The sequence below is a fragment of the Oryzias latipes genome, chromosome 2 (assembly GCF_053564925.1).
Source record: "Oryzias latipes strain Hd-rR chromosome 2, Olatipes_Hd-rR_3.1".
Taxonomy (NCBI): domain Eukaryota; kingdom Metazoa; phylum Chordata; class Actinopteri; order Beloniformes; family Adrianichthyidae; genus Oryzias; species Oryzias latipes.
In genome coordinates, this window is record NC_136238.1 from 46,944,483 (window position 1) to 46,966,401 (window position 21,919).

The 21,919-nt window shown below is 39.1% G+C and overlaps 2 protein-coding genes across 4 annotated transcripts in view; one reads left to right on the forward strand and one right to left on the reverse strand.

Annotated features, from left to right (window-relative positions):
* LOC144989040 (NLR family CARD domain-containing protein 3-like) overlaps nucleotides 1–21,919 on the forward strand; it is a 228,514-nt gene that overhangs the window by 119,023 nt on the left and 87,572 nt on the right. The window lies entirely within an intron of this gene.
* Nucleotides 1–21,919, reverse strand: part of LOC144989115 (uncharacterized) — a 79,330-nt gene that overhangs the window by 50,072 nt on the left and 7,339 nt on the right. The window contains exons 1-2 of one of the 2 annotated variants that reach the window (XR_013653273.1): nucleotides 19,172–19,308; nucleotides 8,234–11,797 (exon numbers count right to left, since the gene is read on the reverse strand). Coding sequence is in view for 1 of the 2 variants with exons in the window: in XM_078941162.1 (XP_078797288.1) it covers nucleotides 19,172–19,624 (453 nt within the window). In the remaining variant the exon portion in view is untranslated. Of the gene's footprint in view, nucleotides 1–8,233; nucleotides 11,798–19,171; nucleotides 19,625–21,919 lie in introns of those variants that run through there. The other variant, XM_078941162.1, reaches the window with a different exon arrangement.

Here is a 21,919-nt window from a genome sequence, read left to right on the forward strand (position 1 = left end):
TTTTTTTTTGATTGCATACCTAAAAGTACTTTTTTGTAAAATGGCATAATGTGCAATAAAGTTGTTAAAAAAAAAAAAAAAAAAAAAAAAAAAAAAAAAAAAAATATCACTAGAGGAGACACGCCCGCTTTAGAAGCCTGGCCGACGGTGGCGGAGCGCGACGCCATCTTGGTGAGGTCGACGACATTGATTTCCATTGATTTTAGTGGTGTCTAAGTAGCTTTTATAAACTGTATATATATTTTTAGATTTAAATATATTTATACATATATATAAATATATTATATTTTATGTATATAATGTACATATAGATACATCATTTGTTGCTGTTAAAGAAGTGAAACAGTCAGCCTTAAAAGCTCAAACCTGAATGAAAATGCATTGTTGCAGGACTTCTTAAAAACAAAAAAATTATAAGAAAGAATTTTTAAAATTAAATTCTAAATATTTAGAAGTTTTAGACCTTTTTGACATGCAATTTTAATTATTTAGAAAAACCCAACAATAAGTCAATAATAATAATAATAATAATATTAATAAATCAATAGTAAGTCAATACAAACAATAAATAATAAATAAATAATAAGTCAATAAATAATAAAATAATAAAAATAATTATATTATTATTATCATTATCAATAATAATAATAATAATAATAATAATAATAATAATAATAATAATAATAATAATAATAATAATAATAATAATAATAAAAAGAAGTCCAAAAGTGAACAATAAATTTACCCTAAAAAAAACAATCTGGCCTCTTATCAAAATCTGTTTCCACAAATGTTTTGAACAGCCAGACTGTATTGCTAGTTGGTTCCACAGTGATCCATCTGGGTTAACTCTTTTGATAGCCAAGATCCACTTTTTCCTGAAGTCTGAGTCCATTGAAAACCTGCAAGAAAAGTTCAGTCACTGAGTCAGAAATGTATAAATCTGTATAAATAGCCTAGTATGCTGTATACAGGTTTAGCAAAATAAAATGTGCATTTATATTGACAGCAAAATAAATGTAAATCATGCAGCATGTTGATAACAGCCCTGCAGCATCATGCATGTCAACATGTGTTCTATTAATGAAGCCCCTGCAGCCTTAAAAGAAAAAATAAAATAAAATACGTACCTGTGAAATGATATACCTTCCTCCATCATGGACTCATTTTTCTGATTTTGGCAGTTGAAACCCACACAATGAACTGGTATTACGCAAAAAATGTTTTCACATGCATTCACTGCAGCAGTAACTTGACCTCACCAAGATGGCGGTGCTCTCCTCCCATGAGGAATCACGTGATGTCTCCTCTAGTGATAGAACTCATTGACTCATTTGACTACAAAACCCATCAGAGACTAACTAAACCTGATCACATTCGTTTATTGTATTTCTAAACTACAGTCATGAATAAATAAATTTATTAAGTAAACAAAGAAAAAAAATTAAAACAAGAAAATTTCAAGCAAAAAGATCCTAAAAATCTGTTTCTAAAGAGAATAATTATGACTGTTAATAAACATTAAACTGTATACTTAATAACAAAAACAAGCAATAGTTTTGAATTTATTATAAGAGTGAAAAAACAATAGAGAAATTTACTTAATTTAATTAAAATTAGATTAACAAATTTATGAAGTATAACTGAGATGTAACATAATAAAATAAAAGTTTAAAAAATTAAAGATCTTTGGAATCCAAACATTTTTCACCTACAATCTGCAAAGATTTTAATGCTGTTTCTTGTTTCTGTGTCTTCTTCAAAGATTTTTACAATAAAAAACTGGGAAATATTTAAATAAATTCACAGATTTTTACAGGTTAAGAGAAAAAAAAAATTAAAATTTTAATTTACAGTACAGACCAAAAGTTTGGACACACCTTCTCATTCAAAGAGTTTTCTTTATTTTCATGACTATGATAATTGTAGATTCACACTGAAGGCATCAAAACTATGAATGAACACATGTGGAATTCTATCCATAACAAAAAAGTGTGAAACAACTGAGAATATGTCATATTGTAGGTTCTTCATAGTAGCCACCTTTAGCTTTGATTACTGCTTTGCAGACTTTTGGCATTCTCTGGATGAGCTTCAAAAATGTTGAGAAATGCAGAAATGTGTGCTGCAGATGCCATGTTTGCCACTAGAGGGCAGCACAGCAGCTTCAGTCTTTGTCATTGTTGCTGTGTGAGCCTGATGGAGCTTCAAAGTGAACTAGCTGCAGCTTGGTTCAGACAAAGCTCCACATTCACACACAGATGTGACCCTGAAGAAGTCTGAACAGAACATTTCAGGAGAACTCTTCAGTCCAGAACATGAGCCTGCATTGTTCCTGAAACTGGGATCAGAGTTCTGCTCTCTGCTCCAACAGAACCACCTTCATGAGCTCCTGGTTTCTTCTGGATCCTCCAACATTCAGACGCTCTCTGACTGAGTTCATGTCTGCACAGAAACCTTCAGGATTCTCTTCTTCCACACGTCTTTCACTCTGAAACTCTCTTCTGAATGTGGATCATCTCAGTCAGACGTTCAGCAGCATCAGAGCCGTGCATGTGCTCCTCCTCATGAGTCCTGAAGCTGCACCGTCAGCTGCAGAGCTTCAGAGCTGCTTCCTTCTCAGACTTTCCACTTTCTTTGGCTCTCTGGCTCTGATGCTGCTGCTGTTGCTGCAGAAAAACCAGCAGCTGCAGAAAAACTCTGCAGAGACTCACAGAGAGAGGATGGAGGCAGCAGATGAAGCTGCTGCAGACTGACAGCTGATGGAACTGAAGCACTTTCTACATTCTAGTTCCAGATGTTCTACAGAATCCATCAGAGCTTGAAAGTCCTCAGTACTCGAGTACTTTAGTTCAGCAGCTCCTCTTTTCCTCTAAGGTGAAGCTTCATGTGGACGACTTCTTCTTCTTCTTTTCTCCTCTTTTCTGGAGCTTGGGCTCCATGCAGTCTGATCAGCTCTGATTTGGGCTTCAGTTGATGTTTGTGATCAGGAACTCTGGATTCTTCTTAGAAGGAGACGTTCTGCCTCTTTAGCAGAGAGCAGAACGTTGATCTGATCTGTTGGAAGCCACTCCATCCTGAAGCTGCACTGCTGAGTTCCTGTCCACCAGGGGGCAGTGTTACGGCTTTGCCTGCCTTATTATTCTGCTCATCTGTCAGGTTGGGACTTCCAACACACAAACATTTGACCTTTTCACTTTATGAAAAAGTTTGTTAAACACTTTGGTGACTTTCAGATTTATAAAAACATTTTTTATCTTTTATTTCTGTAATTATTGGTCTAAACTTTTCTTCCTGAAGGCTGAACTGCAGCTTTCCTCAGGTCTTTCATTTTCTCCATTTTTCCCTCCTTTTCTTGGCTTCCAGCTCACCAGGCATAACCTAGACCAGTGGTCCCCAACCACCGGGCCGTGGACCGGTACTGGGCCGCGGGAAATTTTGGCACCGGGACGCACAGAAAGAAAAAATAATTTCTATTTTATTGTTTTTTTTTCGAAAAAAAACGTTTTATTTTGAAAAGTGACCGGATTCTCTCTGTTGTATCCGTCACACTTAACGCACATCAAAGTTGCTACACCAAACATCACATGATACACCTCGATAAAATTAAACCCAAACAAACAAAATGAGCAAAAAACAAACTTCTTTAGAAAGTTGCTTTGACAAGAGGAAAAGGTCCAATGAAAGGACAGAAGAGGAACCTGCACCCGCTAAAAAAGGGGAATCTGCCTTTAACAGGCAGTATCAAGAAACCTATTTAAAATATGGATTTATCGCCACGGGCAATTCCCACGTACCAAACCCACTGTGCGTAATATGCAGTGATGGTAGAAACGATGTTGCTCATGGGATGTTCTGTTGTTGGTGTGACGTTACGAGGACACCGCTGATAAAGTAATAAAGTTGCACATGATTACACAGTGGATTTACATTCATTATTATTGTCTATGAAGACTCTCATTCATCCAGGTTGGTTCCATTGTAGTAGGTTTAGGGGATGTCATCTGGACTTGGTTTTTAAAGTTAGAAGACGTTTCGCCTCTTATCCAAGAGGCTTTGTCAATTCATTATTATTATAATGAATTATATATTATTATTGTTATTACTAAAGAGAAAATACCACCCCCGGTCTGCGGTAAACGTGCCTTGCGTTGTACCGGTCCGCGGTGACAAAAAGGTTGGAGACCACTGACCTAGACGGCGCCCTCATGTGGACGGATGAACACATGACAGAGGGGAAGAACAGAGCTGCACAGCAGGGACGAGCAGAGACCTTTGGGTCACGAGGAGTAACAATAAAAACAGTAGAAACTCCAATAAAACCAGTAGAACCAGACTGGAAAAGCTCAAAAAGTGTAACCTCCCAAAGAGGAGAAACCCAAAAAAGAAAGGAAAAGCAAAGAGACAGGTGGAAGCCATCATGAGATTCCTTTAAACAGGAAGTTCTTTGTCATTTCATGCACTAGTTTCATTTAGCTGTAGTTGTTGAACATTCTAGAAACTCCTAAAAACCTTTTCTGTCCACTTTGAAACCATCTGGGGCTGACTTGGCCTTGCTCGCTGGGATACGGCCAACATCCAGAAATCTACCAACAGACATTTTTAGCTCTAGTTGTTGAACATTCTATGTTTGGAAGAGGCAGGCTCTTCTAAAAGAAACTAGCAGGAGCCCCAGCGCTGGTCTTTGCTTGGATTTGGTTTAGACTTGTTCAGAGTCAAATGCATGTTTTAAGGGGAGGAGGATTATTTGGTTGTTGCTGTTTTTGTTCCTATTCTTACAATCCACTATATGTCCCGTGTTGAATTCTACTATTAAAATGTGGGAAACAAATGTTTCTCAAATCCAAATCAATCCAAAAGCCTGGAGACTGGATGGCCGTGGTCCTCCCTTTGACCTGGACACTGGTTGCCATGGCGACCTGCACACTCACCAAGCTGGAACTTAGAAGAAGAAAAAGAGACCAAAATGATTGATAAAGCAGGTTTTCCAGGGAAATCCCACAAAGTGCTTTCCAAGCTAGAACTAAGAATACCCAGCATGCATTTGGAAAAACTCCTTAGCTTCTGGTGGAAAATGATGAGTCATTGGAAAAGCATTCTCTGAATGCTCAGAAAACTTCCTCTAAGGTTGTGGTTGTTTGGAGAAGTCCTCCTCTTCAAAGAAGTTCTCCTGACCATCTTCAATAAACATGAGCTAATTCTTGATGCAGGTTTGAAAACACAGATGGAAAACAGCATCAATCCAAATATTAGTCAATGTTTCCTTGAATGGAACAATTTCAGGATTTGTTGTCATAAAGTTGTGAGAAACTGTCTTGTAAAGTGTGTGGTGACGGTCCACTGTGGAAAATGACTGTTTGTGGAACATTGAGATGTGCTCAGTGATTTGGCTTTAGGACACTTTGGTTTCATTTCAAACGTTGGTTTCTCCTAAATCTACAAACTCTCTCCACAAACTGTCTCCTAACTCTCAGGGATTCCTGCTGCTGGCAAAACTCACGGCTCAAGGAACCACTTCAAAATAAAGAGTAAATGTATTTCTCATCCAGCAGTGATTGTGGTGTTTGTAAGTCTTTTATTTTGAAATTCTTCAAGGATGGCCACCTCAGGCTGTCATTTTAGACACATTCTCAACTGTTTCTCTCCCTGAGCTAGTCAGATTAGTTGGTACAATGAAGTCATCCTCTTGCTCTCTCGATGTGCTGTCAACATCTCTACTCAAAGATGTCTTCCAGTCCATCGGTCCCTGTGTCCCGTCAATAATTAACTCGTCCTTGCTGTCTGTTCAAGTCCCTGAGCACTTTAAGAATGCTGTCGTCCTTTCTCTCCTTAAAAAGCCCAGACTTGACTCCTCCCTCTTGAGCAGTTACAGACCTATTTCTAATCTCCCATTCATGTCCAAAATTTCAGAAAAGATTGTTGTTTACCAACTGACAACTGCTCTGGACAGTCATGGCATTTTTGAGCAGTTTCAGTTTCTAGAGCTCTCTCCACTGAAACAGCCCTTCTCAGAGTCTCTAATGACATCCTGATGCAGAGTGATGCAGGAAAATGCTCTGTGCTACTGCTACTGGACTTGACCACAGCCTTTGACACTGTTGACCGTTATGTCCTCCTGGACAGACTTTTAAACCACAGGAGGTTTTTTGTGTGTTTTATCCCTTGACTCCCCTGTCGGGTCACTTGTACGTTCTTCTTTTTCTCATCTTAAAAACATTACAAAACTGAGTCCAATTGTGTTGCGTTCCGAGTTGGAGATGCTCATCCACCTTTTTATTACATTTCGTCTTGACTATTGCAACTCCGTCTTCACATGTTTAAGAAAAAAAATCACTAGAACGGCTCCAGGTTTTCCAGAACGCTGCTGCAAGGCTTTTAACTAAATCATCTAAGTTTTCACACGTCACTCCGTTATTAATCCAGCTGCACTGACTCCCTGGACAGAGAGCAGCCCCCCGCCGTTCCGGGAGGGCCCAATGCAGGGCCCCGCCCCAGAAGAGTGCCAACAACCCCAGACGCGCACCTCATCACCACCCAGGAGCTCTGGGCATTTCCCCGCCCCAACCCCTGGTATAAGCCAAAACCCCCCACGGGAGACCCGCTCCGCGCTCCATGCAGCCACCCACCCGGCCCACGGTTGGTCCAGGAAGGAGCGAGGCAGAGGCCAGCCGCCCCCACCCAGGAGGAGGGCACACAGGAGAAGAGAGGGTCCACAGGAAGTGTTGTAAACATGGTCCGACCAGGCTCGCCCACAGTTGGAAACTTGGCGAGGGCCGGCACTCAGGGGCAAGGATCAGAACCCACACCACAGGGACACGGACACCCCCTGGCTCAGATGTGATGTGATCCCCGGTACTGTTACTTTAAACTTTTGCAAATATTGTGTGGTTTAACTATTTCACTTGTTGAAAATTAGGGATGGCCCGTTTGACACGGCGCTTCACCTTCATGAAACAGAGTGTTTCGGCACAATGTTTCGGGGTGTGTGTCAACTAGCCCAGATCACGTGGTTGATGATGTATGACGCGCCAAATGCTTCGTTTGGTCGAACCACGGTTCAGATGTCACTTGTGTTTGAACAGTTGGGCGTGCTATTCAATAGAAATGCGAAATGAATCCTGAGCGTTTCCTGACCAGTTCTACTGTTTCGCTTGTATTAGAATCAGCGTCAGTTCATTGCACTTTAACATGTTTCCTATTAAAAACTTTCTGTGGCTCAGGATCATTTCAACTCGGTTTTTCCTAATAAAACACATCATGAACGTTGTGTATCAAAAAGAAAAAAAACACTGGAATGAATCTCTGATGTCAAGCTGTTTTTATGTGAATGGAGACAGCTCAGTGGAATAGTCAGTGGCATATACATCCAGAGGTTCTAGGTTGGAGTCTGGCACTATACATGTTCTTTTTGCGTGTATTTTTTTCTTCATGTGATATGTATTTTGCTGTGTCAAGCACTTCTCACAGAAAGCGTCACATGTTGTGTTGTTTTGATTTTTTTTTTAAATAATGATGGAAAAATATCTTTCCGTTTTGCAGCTTTTTCCTTTGCGTGTTCAAGTAGTCGAGGAGAAAATGACCATAAGTCGAACCGGTAAAGATTAGAAGTTTATTCCCTGATACAATAGTTCTAAGACAGTAGCAAGAGAAAAACACAGAAGTACAGCTGAGAACAGGGCCCCCGCAGAGAAGAGAAAAAGCGCCGGGGACTTCCTACGGAGAAGTCTTTATAGCGGCTCTGAGTTCCTCCTCCTGTGGGCAGACGTAACCCCTTTGCTGGTGGCTGTCCAATTCCTTATAGGGTAAACTGTTGCGTCGCCCGCATATGCCTCCAACAGTGGGCTTCCTGTTTTTAGAGAAGACCCAGTGACCTTTTTGTGACTCCCTCCGGCTGGTTCCAACCAGTTCGAGTCTGTAGCATTTCACACTTGTTGAGTGTGTGGGTGTCAGACACCGTGGCCTCTTGCTTGCTTCTGGAAATGTCCTCACACCTGCATGATGTACATCTGAGTTCTGTCTGCAGACGAGGGGCCCTACTTCCTGTTCTGAACATGCTGCGCTGTGGCTTCCCGTCTCTCTGCACAGCACAGCCTGCATATATATGCCTTCTGCTCTAACACTTCTGTATTAGCGGGGTGAAAAGTCCAGATAGCAATATGAGAATGTGTTAGGTCTACAACTAAGCCAACACTTAGTAACTATTTTTGAGCTTGAAGAAAGGACACATACTCACTTATCTCTTTTCTCGAGGAGAGCAGACAGGAACATACTCAAGCCATTCCACGTGTGCTCTGAGTTTTCAAGAGTCTGCCTCCTCACTTTTATTTAAAATCAGGGCGTTACCTAACATACAGCATACAAGGAGGTGGTTGTAAACATACACACATACACATACACACACACACAACCCCCAATGGTCATAAAACAGAGAGACATCCGTTCCCAGGAGATTGCTACTCCCCCCAGGGGATTAGGGTCTTTTTTGCAGATCAAGGGTCATCAGTCAGCTCCTGTGGCTTCAGGGCAAGGATCAAAAGGTCAAAGGTGAATTCCTAGTTCAATGCAGAGAAAAAATTCTTCCCGCTTTCTCAGGGCTGTTTCTCGCAGACAAGTATACACTTTTTACAGTTAAAAAAGTTCAGAGTAAATATAGGATAACTTATGTATACATTTATTCTAACAGAATGTATAATTAAACATTAATTTGTTAAATGTAGTAAAAGATTAGAAACAGAATGCATACATCTTTTTCTTCAGTCATCATTAACAAAATTTTTCTGTTTTACGTTTTTTCATCATCATTTCCACATTGAAGTGTTCCAAGGAGCTTTGTTGAAACATGTCGATATACATCTAGTCCACCACCAGATGCCGCTGTTCTGTGTGGTTTCGAAGCCCTGAATGGGTAGTTCATTTTTCTGGCAAAATTACATGAACCCCTATGAGGCTTCTATTCCCATCCCTATTGAAAATTGTTCCCACAAATATCAGAATATAAATGAAATTGAAATAAACATACCAATGGGGTCGCTGAAGTCATCCAAGCATTGAAATGTTTGTTGTTCAGCTCACCATGACTGCCAGACAAAACCCCCACCTGCACACCGTCACCTAGTTAAATACCTCTTCCCATCTATCTACCTGATAGATTAGGATTCACATTTTCCTTATACTGCCCCCTGCAGCTGTGGAGTTGATCCTACCTGGAACAATCCTCCAAATCAATGTTCAGAGGCAAAAATAAAGAAAATAGAAGACAAAAAGCCAGGATAGAAAAATCTTAACAGTATTTATTGATCATTTTATTTTAGTGTAAACTTGCACCAGAAAAAAGAATACTAATAAGGTACCAGAGTGAAAAGCAGCAGATTAAGAGGAGTTAATAGATCAAATATTAACAATACCCATCTTCAATAAATGTTAACTCTACTAGATGTTAGCTCTAATGATTCAAAACAACTCATTCCTATTATCTAAAATAATTCATTTTGTGAACAATTTTTGCACATTTTGTCAGCAGTGAAACTCATTGTCTCGTATCATTGCACATAGATTAAAATGTATTGATCATTTATTTCTTTGCTGTAGATATTTGTGGCTTAGAGAAGATGAAAACCTAAAAAAGCTGTCCAAGAAAGTCAGGATAAGACAAGACAAGAAATATAGCAGTTAGAAAACCAAATAGTCAGTAAAAATAGTCAGTAAAAATTAAAACAGCAATAAAAAGTGGAAGTAAAAGTACACGTCATAACTAAATAAGTAAATACAACAGCAGTTTCAGCAGTCCTAAACTGTGTCATTCTATAGTCTAACTGCTTTTGGGACAAAGGACCTCCTGTAGCAAATCATACATCAAAACAACCAAAGTTTTTTTTTTTTAAATGTAGACAATTTCATTTCTACAGATCAATTCTCACTTGTGCCTCCCTCTAATGAAGTTACTGCATCAATATGATATGGAGGCCATCAGCCTGTGGCTCTGTGTACATGAAATGAAAGCTCAGGTTGCTATGGAGTTCATTAGAACATTGGGGTTTCTCCCCAGAAGTTTTAAGCATTAAAAACTTATTTTTAAATATTTAATTTTTCTGAGATGCAGAACTTTCCCCCTGTAAAATAAAGTATTCTGCTGATTCCGATTATGGTACAGAGGTTGAGAGATCGACCTCTTATCAGAAAAGTTTAGAATTTAGAGTTTACACTAAATCCTTACATTGTCAAGAAAAAGTCTTACATGTTCTCATGTGTTTTTTTAGAGCAGATGAACAACTAAAACTTTTTTTACATTCTTTACAAGAAAAAGGCTTTTCTCCTGTGTGAGTTCTCATATGTGTTTGGAGATTAGATATTTGACTAAAACATTTTTTACATTCTTTACAAGAAAAAGGTTTTTCTCCTGTGTGAGTTCTCATGTGTGTTTGGAGAAAAGATATACGACTAAAACTTTTCTTACATTCTTTACACGAAAAAGGTTTTTCTCCTGTATGAATTCTAATGTGTGTTTTGAGACTAGATCTGCGACTAAAGCTTTTATTACATTCTTTACACGAAAAAGGCTTTTCTCCTGTGTGAGTACTCATGTGTGTTTGGAGATGAGATATTTGACTGAAACTTTTTTTACATTCTTTACAAGAAAAAGGCCTTTCTCCTGTGTGAGTTCTCATGTGTGATTTGAGATTACATACATCACTAAAACTTTTCTTACATTCTTTACAAGAAAAAGGTTTTTCTCCTGTGTGAGTTCTCATGTGTGTTTGGAGAAAAGATATACGACTAAAACTTTTCTTACATTCTTTACAAGAAAAAGGCATTTCTCCTGTGTGAGTTCTCATGTGTGCTTTGAGATGAGATATGTAATTAAAACTATTGTCACATTCCTTACAAGAAAATCTCTTATCTTCTGCATGGATTCTTGTGTGAATTCTGAACAGAGATATGTTACAAAAGCTTTTACCACATTCTTTACAGATATAACATCTTTCATCAGACCCAGTTTCCATGTAGTCAGACGGGTTAGTAATTATTCTTGAGTTTTTACCAGACCTGATTGGAGATTGTTTGTATTTCTTACCCAGATTTGTCTTCTTGGGATTTTTTCTAACATCAGAGTCACACTGACCTGCTGACATGTGAGAGCTGTCCACACTTTGGACATGACTTCTGTCCCTCCTCTTCCTCTGATCTCTGTTCTGGTCTGTCTCTTCATCTGTAGTTGATGTTGATTCTGTCTCTCCATCTGTAGTTGATGATGATTCTGTCTCTTCATCTGTAGTTGATGTTGATTCTTCATGTTGGTTTCCTTCTTCATCCTGACTATCAGTTACATTAAAGCTCTGCTGATTGTTTAGATCTGCTTCACTGTTCTCATCTTCCTCATACGTAGGAATCTCCATCAAGGTATCAGTCTCCTGCTTCAGATCGAGATGATCTTCCTCCTGACTGATGCAGAGTTCCCCTGGTTCCTCTTTAATCTGTGGAGGTTCTGGTTCCTCCTGTTCCTCTTTAATCTGTGGAGGTTCTGGTTCCTCTTTAATCTGTGGAGGTTCTGGTTCCTCTTTAATCTGTGGAGGTTCTGGTTCCTCCTGTTCCTCTTTAATCTGTGGAGGTTCTGGTTCCTCCTGTTCCTCTTTAATCTGTGGAGGTTCTGGTTCCTCCTGTTCCTCTTGAATCTGTGGAGGTTCTGGTTCCTCCTGTTCCTCTTTAATCTGTGGAGGTTCTGGTTCTTCCTGTTCCACTCTGAAGTTCCTCTGCTGGATGCAGAGATTTTCCTCTTCAGTCATCCAACACTGGGGGAGAGCTGCAGAAACACAAGAACAGGTCCTTTTAAATACTATGGTGACTTTATTTATTCTTAATTATCAATACAAATGATTGCAGTATCATTCAGTATATGCACATTAAAAAACTTTTGATCAAAAAAAAGTTTTTTGTTTTCTTTAGCACAACAGTATCAAACTGTGCTGAAAAAGGCCCCCTACACCTCCCCCATATGAGGAGAGCTTTTACAGTCAATAACTTGTAGTCTGAACCAGTTATAGAAAGAAAATAATATTTTATTTGTTTTTTAGGGAAATTAATTTGCAGATAAATAATTCATAAATGGTACAAACAGGTCTTTAATGTCATTTAACTGTATACTCAAATTAAATCATGCTGAAATAAATAGATTTATTAGAAAGGGGACAGAGGGATTGACAGAAATTGTACTTTTAACCTGATTCTGTCTCCAATTATTTTTATATGAAATTACAAAAAGGAAAAAAGTCTGAAAACAATTGGAATGTTTTAGATTATTGCCATTATTGACAGTAAAGATGCAGGCATCTATAGTAAATGTTTGACACAGTCTCTGAGGCTTATTTCAGCCCAACACCAGCTGTGTTATGTTAGGAATATGCTGCTAATAAAGTTACATTCACATGTCTGTTATTGTATTTATTTTATTTAGAAATCATCTCCAGGACCGATGTCTGGGGCCCCATCAATCGGGGTCAGAAACTTGTCTGTGGTGGTGTTGGTGGGTGTGTTTATGTGTGCGTGTTAGCCTGGAGGTGCTGCTGGCAGCGCAGACAGTAAAAATGTGTCAAAATGGACGAGTTTAAAGATTTAATGTGAGAACTTGTAAAATAGAATGTGGCAAACCAAAGGTCTGCATCTGTGTGTGAAAATCTTCTGCTGTAAAGTTTGGCAAATAAAAGTCACAACTGACAAATTACCATTTTGTGTTCATTATAGTTCCAACCTCAAATCAGTGATTTCAACGGCTTGAATCTGCTGCTGTGAATCACAGCACACTACAACTGAGTGAACTACAAATACATTTCAAAAGAAAAAAATATATTTTTTTCCTGACTTTTAATGAGAAGTGATCTCTTTGAGGTGTAAACGGAGACATGGCAGGGAGACGGCTGCCAAGAGACTGTTGTCAACAAAGTGCAATATCCGAGGAAAGACCATTCAGTAAAAATCAATCATCTCTCTAAAACAAATGAACTTCTACAGTTATATGGTAATGAAGAATCGTCAGCATATTCATGATACAATCAATACTTTGTGAAAAAAGTCAATATTTATTATATTTTATCACATTTTAATAGAGAAAAGACTCATAATAAAGATGCTCAATAGCTCTGAAGATACTGAAGCTATTGTCACCAAACTTTCTGTACTGACTAATCATGACCCTGTAGTCCTACTACAACAAAGATAACTGTATGTCAATTAATTACTTTTTGTAAATATGGTTCATGATTGTTCCAAAATGCTTAATAGCTCTAAAAGATACTGAAGCCAACAATGTAATGTTCTGATATAATCTTTTTTGTCAATAACAACAACAAATCTAATCACCATTTTGAGCCAGACAACAGTGATTAGTCAGGTGGTCTGAGTCACGTTTTTAGAAGAACCAGTTGCCAATCATGATAAGCTAGATCAAAGTCCACGCACCATCACTGAAAGCTGCTCGGAAGAAGCTGTCAATCAAACGTTCGAGGTGGGGCCAGCGGGCACCACACCTTTTACTGAGGCACCTGATTGGTCAGTTTATAGCTTGAATAACTGGCACTAAAGAAAAAATGTTATGAAAAAAACTAAGATTACCCACAAGATATTAAGAAAAGAATTTCACAGCAAGAATGGTAATTCTGTCTATTTAAAATGACTGAGTAACAGCTGCCTATTTATCTATAGAGGTCTATTGGAGTTTGGCGACAGCAGCTACTTCCTATTTGGAAGTGGGGGGGGGGGGGTGACTCTAATGTCCAGTGATGATATAGTCTATGCTTTTTAGCATAGACTTTTGGACAGCTCCTCGTAGTTTGACTACTAACAATAAACAGTGTTGGGGGTAATGAATTACATAGTAACAAGTTACTTTAATTTAGTTACTTTTGTCAGTAATGGAGTAACGTAATGAATTACTACGGAGCCCGTGATCTGCCATGGGTTAAAAAAAAGGGGGTTCCGGCTGCCGCTGCTGCTGCGGTGGGGGTCTTGGGGTGGGGATGGCTGGGCACTCTCCCTCCTTTTCACATTCCATCATCCATTTAGAAGAACATAAAGACTCACCTGAGCACAGGTGTTAGCTCACCTTTGCACTAATAGTTTGCATGATTGAATGAATGAAATATTTCACACTAGTTGGTTTAAAGGCATGAGTATGCGTGTGTGAATAATATCTGTATTGTGTGCATGTTTTGTGTACATGTTGACATGTGGACATCTTTGCAGTTAACAGGTGTGTTTATAACATCTGAATGTGTGTGTGGACAGGCCCCGCCCTTTGAGATTTGTTTTACACTTGAGCCTTACCGTAATGATAAACATCCAGTAAAGTTGTTGCTTTAGGCTGCTTCATGGTTCTACCCCCCCCTTCCTATTATCACCCTCCTATCCCCCCTCCTCTCTAACATCCCTCCCTTTTTCTTCCCTTCTTTTCTTTTCCGTCCGGTTCAACACCAAAGATTTTCAAACATGATTGAAATTAATAAAGTTTGGCCTCAATTCCAAAAGGGGTTTATTCAGACATACCTTTGGTTTGTCTGAAGATTAATAACCCCTGTTGTTAAAGCAAAATATGTCCAACACAAGAGGCCTTCAGCTCTCATCTGTTTGCCCAGCTGTTGGACAGGACAAGTAAAAAAAAGGTTTTCGTTTCCACTAAATAATTAATTAATTCCAACAAAAATAATAATCTGATATACAGTCAGGTCTGTAAATATTGGGACAGTAGCAATTCCAACATTTATGGTTCTATAAACCACCACAATGAATTAGACCGCTTTAATTTGAGGGTATTTACTTCCAGATCAGGTGAGCGGTGTGTGAATTACAACAGTTTGCATATGTGCCTCCCACTTGTTAAGAAACCAAAAGTAATGCAAGTAAGTCTCAACTGTTCCATGGCCAGGTGTGTGTTATTCCCTCCTTATAACAATTACAACATTCTTAAGAAGAAGAAATGCACCGGGAGCTCAGCAACGGCAAACGACCTGGGAGATTACAGAAAAAAACTGAGGTGGATGAAGGAATAATTCTGTCCCTGTTGAAGAAAACTCCCTAAATGGAGGGTTTACCACAAGATGTAAAACCTTAGTGAGCCTCAAAAACAGGAAGGCCAGACCAGAGTTTGCCAAACAACATCTAAAACAGTCTTCACAGTTCTGAAACAACATCCTATGGACAGATGAGACCAAGATAAAAAATAAAATAAAAAAAACACCAAATCCCCCGGCGGCCGCATCGGAAATAAATAAAATTATAATGCATTATTCTTTATTAACAAATAACAGTAACAACTAACAACAACCCATCTAGCTTGTGAACTAACTACTAACTATAGGTGTTGTAGATTGACTGTGTGTGAGCACAGAGCGTCTTGTGTAGGAAGGTGCGCACACGTGTGTTATTGGTGCGTGTTGATTCTTCTGCTCTGTAGCTGCACGCGAGTGTCACCTGTACTCTTTGGTACAGACATCTTCTCAGAATATTATATATTTCCCAGTAATAAACAGACTGCAGACACTGTCACCTTTCCGGTAGCCATGAAGCCTGACACCCATGAATAACACGGGGCAGGAGGCTCCGCCTTTGTTTATACAGACATGTTAACTTTGCGCTGCACATAATAGTTGCAGACGTTTAACGCCTCCTGACTAAACAAAGGGCACCAATGTGAGTGTGCACACCGACGCGAAAAAACGGCACACGTCAAAGCGTCACTTTTAAAAAAACGCCTCGGGTTCGTTTTTTTGGTTTGACGCGCTGCGTCAAAAACTATACAACCAATGAGAATGGCGCTTTTGCACACGTGTCTGGAGCTTCTGAAGTTACAGTAAAACACAACTTGGGGGCGCTCAAACACAACACTGCCTTTCTGAGAACACATACCAGCAAAGAAGATAGACGCCAAGTAGCGGCTACACTGCCGCAAAGAAATAATGACGGACATTCTAAAATATCCTCGAAAACGCTCATGATGCATTTTCAGCTCTTGTACCAGTCGATAAAACTCACCATGTTCTTCTCTTCTCGTAACTATGGGATGTACCCAAAATATGCATCTTTTCTGGCGTCTTTCATCATTCAACAGAACAATAATTTCTTCATCATTGGAACCGGAGCTGGAGCTACTGGTGCTAGAAATATTCATGTTTTCTTTGGATGATTCTGACAAGCGCGTAAATACTGGCTCTCTTCTCCTGAGTGAAAGGCGACCACCTTGTGTACAGGAGTATTTCTGTTTTACATTAAGCGCCATCTAATGTCAGGGAATGAAATGGCATGTTGGCTCGGCTCGTCAGCGAAAATCGTCTGGGTGTGAACACAAAAGACGTGGCGAAAAACGCTGGCGAATATCCGTCCCGGTGTGTATGGGCCTTTAGAATGAGGATGTGTGCTTCTGAAAGCGCGCGCCTCTGTGTGTAAAGGGAGCCACGTGCAGCAGAGGCAGTGAGAGCGCGCGCAGACGAGAGAGAGTGACAGGCACGGTGGGAGAGGAGGAGAAGACAGTCTGGAAGAAAGAAGGAAAGTCTGAACACAGGACTAGCAGAAAAAGTAAATTATCAGCAAAGATGAATGTGTTTAATGTGTTTATTATAGTTCCAATCACACACTATACTGAAAATGTAAAAAAAAAAAAGTGCGGTGATGCGGTTATCGTCACAGCCCTATACCAGAGTCATGGAAAGAGAAGAGTATAAGAAGTAAAGGAACTGCTCATGATCCCATGTCATCAGTGAAGCATGGTGGTGGTAATGTCATGGTCTGGGCATGTATGGCTGCTATTGGACCTGGTTCTCTTGTATTTATTGATGATGTGACTCCTGACAAAAGCAGTACGATGAATTCTGTTTCGGACAATATTATCTATGGTAGCTTTTGTGTAGCATAATTAAAAATAAAAGACAAAACCAGAAATGCTTTTTCATTTTCAAAATGAATCTGCATTTGTTTACTCGAAACTAAAAAGAAAAAGCAATCCACCAAACCGCTTTTTAATTTTCTTCTTCAACACTGCTTATTCTGTCACTTAATTAAAATGATAAAGAAAATAGTATTCAACATTTCATTTTCAAAAAATTGTTTAGTAAATGTGTAGCGAATTTCGGTTAGATTTATCTAATTTGACAATTAAAGTGGATTAACATAAATGTTTTTTTCATTTTAAAAATGTAACTGCATCATATGACTCACAAATAAAGTAAAAAAACACTTAATGTCTGTTAGTATTGTTCATGGGGCTGTAGCTGTCCTGTAACAGCAAAATCAACGGGAAGCTGCAGGAGACAATCTTCTAAATGTGCTTTTATTACTGTTATGATTATTATTAAGGGCCTGCTCACTCATGATTTTTTTAATCTGTATGGCCAGTGCTTTTTTCTTGGCTGCAAGGACCTGAAAAAAGGGTTAGCATTAGGCTAATACGTGTTAAAAACATTAGCCGTGGAAAGAGTGTTCCTATTGATTTTATGTTTTAAATAGGAGACTCTAGACTTGATGTCTGCTTCTTGTCTTTCAGGGCTCCAGACTGCGACAAAATGGTTGCATTTGCAACCAAAATTTGAGAGTGTGCGACTAAATTTTACATTCAGTGTGCTACCAGTAAATTTGCCTCCCCCACCCTCCGTATATTTCAAACATTAAACGTGGAAGGGGCAGGTCAATGATCAGTGAAATAATCAATGAGATGCGAGCGCACACGCTAACACACACTCATGAGACGCGAGCACACACTGGCGTCTCATTGAGTGATGCCTGTCTGTGAGGCGGCCAATGCGTGTGAGAAGTAGGCCTGGGCGATAAATCGATTAAATGAATTAATGTTTACCATGACTCCTGCTGCTTCATGATCATCTCTGTGCAGAAGACGGGATTTCTTAATTTAATTAAAACCTTAGACCCCAGATATGAGCTGTATTGTTAATCCTTAAAATGGTGCTACTGTCAAGGTGAATGTTTGTCTCCTCTTAGTCTACACTACAAAGTGGGACTGAAAACACAGCTGGGACCTCAAGTAAGGAAGTAACCTTTTTATTGTGGACAAGTGAAAACAAGTGTAGAATAAAAAATTAGACAAAAACAAGACAAAATTATTTAAACAAGTCCAAAAAGGGAGTGAGAAGAAGAAAAATCTTATGCTTAACTTTGATTCCAAGAGTGTGTTTATTTATTTATTATTTATCCCAGAAATGGGGGTTACATTTGTCTTGCATTTGATTAGGGGGGGGGGGGGGGGACATCGGAAATCGAATAAAAAATAAATAAAATCTGAGATTTTATTTTTAGGCCATATCGCCCAGCCCTTGTGAGAAGAATAGGGAAAGCCACTGTAGGTGGCTAAAATGCATGAAGGGGCCTTGAGATAATCGAGCGTGCGTAAACATCTGTGGGAAGGAAACGGAGACAAATATCATCATAACCTGATATGTGCGTCTGAGCTTTGAGCAAGCAAACTATTGATTCGTTCTTCCGACCTGCGGCTGGTGTACCAGGGCCAGAGTGTACAGCAGGGGTCTCAAACTCGCGGCCCGCAGGCTATTTGCGACCTCCAAGATGATATTTTGCGGCCCCCGCCTTAATATGAAAGTTTAATGTTACTGCATTCTGCCAGTTAGTATGAATGACACGTTTTCCTTGTTTTGCGCGTAGCTGACAAACCAACCATTTGGGATTTGGAGGGATTTGAATCTTTTCTGTCTGCAGATCAATGAGCAGGACCCTGTCTTTGGGTTTTAGCTTGAAATGTCGTTTTGGAAATAGAATCTGTCTGAATGTCTGGAATTGGAGACATGGAGACATCAAAGAGGTTTAGATGGATTTTGGGTTTGACAGAGAAATCTGCTGAAAAGAACTGAACTACAAACTTAGAACCACAGACGACAAAACAGATTGGACTTTTTTATCTGCTAACAATTTTCTCTTTGATCTGTTAAGGTTTCCTGTTTGTCGTTAGCTGGAGGGACTAACTAAGATCATCTGATTTGAAGAATGTTGTGGGCTGCACTGACCAACAATGTCTTCTGTCTTTTCAACTGGAAGGGACAGAAGAGACTCTTCCAGGACACGCTGTTGATGAACTGCATGTTTGGAGAGCTTGAAGCTCAAGATAGAACCGTTGTTGAAGTGAACATACCGATAGTGTGGAGATGAAGATCAGAGTCACACTGACCTGCTGACATGTGAGAGCTGGCCACACTTTGGACATGACTTCTGTCCCTCCTCTTCCTCTGATCTCTGTTCTGTGGGTCTGTCTCTTCATCTGTAGTTGATGTTGATTCTGTCTCTTCATCTGTAGTTGATGTTGATTCTTCATGTTGGTTTCCTTCTTCATCCTGACTATCAGTTACATTAAAGCTCTGCTGATTGTTTAGATCTGCTTCACTCTTCTCATCTTCCTCATAAGTAGGAATCTCCATCAAGGTATCAGTCTCCTGCTTCAGATCAAGCTGATCTTCATCCTGATTGATGCAGAGTTCCCCTGGTTCCTCTTTAATCTGTGGAGGCTCTGGTTCCTCCAGTTCCTCTTTAATCTGTGGAGGTTCTGGTTCCTCCTGTTCCACCCTGAAGTTCCTCTGCTGGTTGCAGAGATCTTCCTCTTCAGTCATCCAATGCTGGGGGAGGCCTGCAGGAACACAAACACAACAAGGAGCCTTTTATACGTTTCCAAGAGTTATGGGTTTCATCAAACATCAATAAACTCTGTGATCATTGGAGAAAATGTCTAAGGAGTCTGGAGGACCACAAGAGACTCATTGAAATAATACATATAGACGCCATTAAATAATTAAATAAATGTGACATTAATTCTTTAAAATTTGAAATAAATAGCAAATATATCATTAAAAGTGTCAATATTTAATTTAAATTAAATGTTAAATGATTTACACAGGTCACATTTAAAGTTCTTCTATTATTCTGTATTAGGGGTGTCACGATTTCGACTTTAAATCGAAATCGATCGAAATTAAGTCACAGTCTCGAACTTCGAATAAAAAAATGGAATTGTCGATGCTGCCACGCCCCCATGCTGCATCTGGTTACTTGCCAAGCGGAAAAAAACATGTGTTGAAGTGCTGTGAGTCTAATTGTTAATAAAGTTTTTAAAAAAAGAAGTGCTGCAAGTCAACCTTCTTTAACAGCCACTCAAAAGATAGCATGGAGACCCATCGACAGAACTCGAATCCCCTCGTCTTTCACGGAAGTCGCTGTTGTGGAAGTATTTTGGATTTCCATTGAGTTATGTTGACAACGTTGATTAAAAAATAATACTATATCAGTAAAATAGACATAACACTGTTTCAGGAATTTTCATAGCAAAATTTCATCAAGTATCAAAAGTTAAAAATATGTGCAAAATTATGTTACATTAGGAAAAATCATGAATCAACTTATCAAATTATCAAATGAAGTAATATCAATAAAAGTCAATCAATTTAACCATTTTCATTAATTGATTAATTATTTTTTTTATTATTTTTTGTATTTTTATTTATTTATTTATTCATTTATTTTTTTACATATTTTAATGATAAAGTAATGCTGTGAAGTAAAATAAAAGGGTCCATAATCTGTCGATTGTCCAAGGTTGGCATTTCTTCTTCTGCTGAATAACAGCTGTTCTTCTGGGTTTAAACAGAGTTTCTAGTTCTCTTCCATGTTATGTCTGCAGACATTAGATTCAGGTCCATATCCTTCTTCAGCTGATATCAGCGGCGCCGAGTTGTGGTCAACTTGTCTGCAGTTCAGAAGTCTCCGCTGAGTAATCAGGTCACTTCAGATTTTTGGAGAAAATGAGGAATCCAGGCGTCATATTTCTTGAAATTATTTGGCTCTTTGGTTTATTACTCCATTTTGTTTCAGACGACCGAAATAAGACACTTCTCAAAGTCCTTCATGGTGTTCACAACCAGAACCTTGGACCGGTCAGGTGGGCCGAGTGGTTTGACGTAAATCCTGCAGCCTTTAACCCAAGTGTTCTCAATCTGCTTCTGCTTCCTGAGAAGCCGTGCATGTTTTGAGATTTCAGCATTCCTTCTGGTCAGATGGTCGTTCAGATAAACAGCTGATCCTTTCCGATTTTTACGTTGATTCATCAGAGCTAGCTTGTGTTTTTGATTCACAAACCTGATGAGGATCGCTGGTTTATCCGTCTCCTTTCTCCTGGGGAGCAGGTGGCAGGTCTCCATGGTATTGAGATCCAGGGAAATCCCTTTAGATGTGAGAAATGAATGTATTTGCTGCTCCAGAGTCTCTCCACCGCTCTAAGTTTAAGAGGGACTGTCAGCGCTATTAGCATTAGCAGTGCTAGCTCCAGCTGCATTTAGCTTCGCTCCAGGTTTGATGGGTACTCCAGTGAGAATGACATTATTCATCCTTACTTGTTGTTCCACATCATCCAGTCTTTTCTCCAGAATGTCGACCCGGTTTTCTCTTTGCTTGTTTTTAACCTGAAATCTTTGAAATTCTTCCATTAGCTCTAAGAGCTGAGTTTTTACTGTTGGTGTTGCACAAAATTAGGAAAATGCCAAATATTTTTGAAGTAATCCCAGAGATGAGTTCTATGGTTACGTTTTTAATGTTTTATAAGAGCTAAAGGTGATCATACCTCAGGGCTCGACATAGCCGTTTGTCCGCTGGCCCGGTCCTGTTTTTCGAGCAGTACGGACCTCAAGATTTTATTTTTCAAAAACTACTGGCCCTGTGGGCCAGTGCAAATTTCTGGGCTATGTCAACCCCTGTATCTCCAGGCTTTGTTATGCGGCATGTTCATATTTGTATAATTATGACAATGTATTTTTATGGAGAGCAAAATATTATATGTTATTTAAGGTTTAACTTGATTTCTTCTGGATTGATATTCCTTTCTGTTTTTATTCATTTTCAGTTCAGTTTAAAAGTTTAGTTTTAGTGTTTTCAG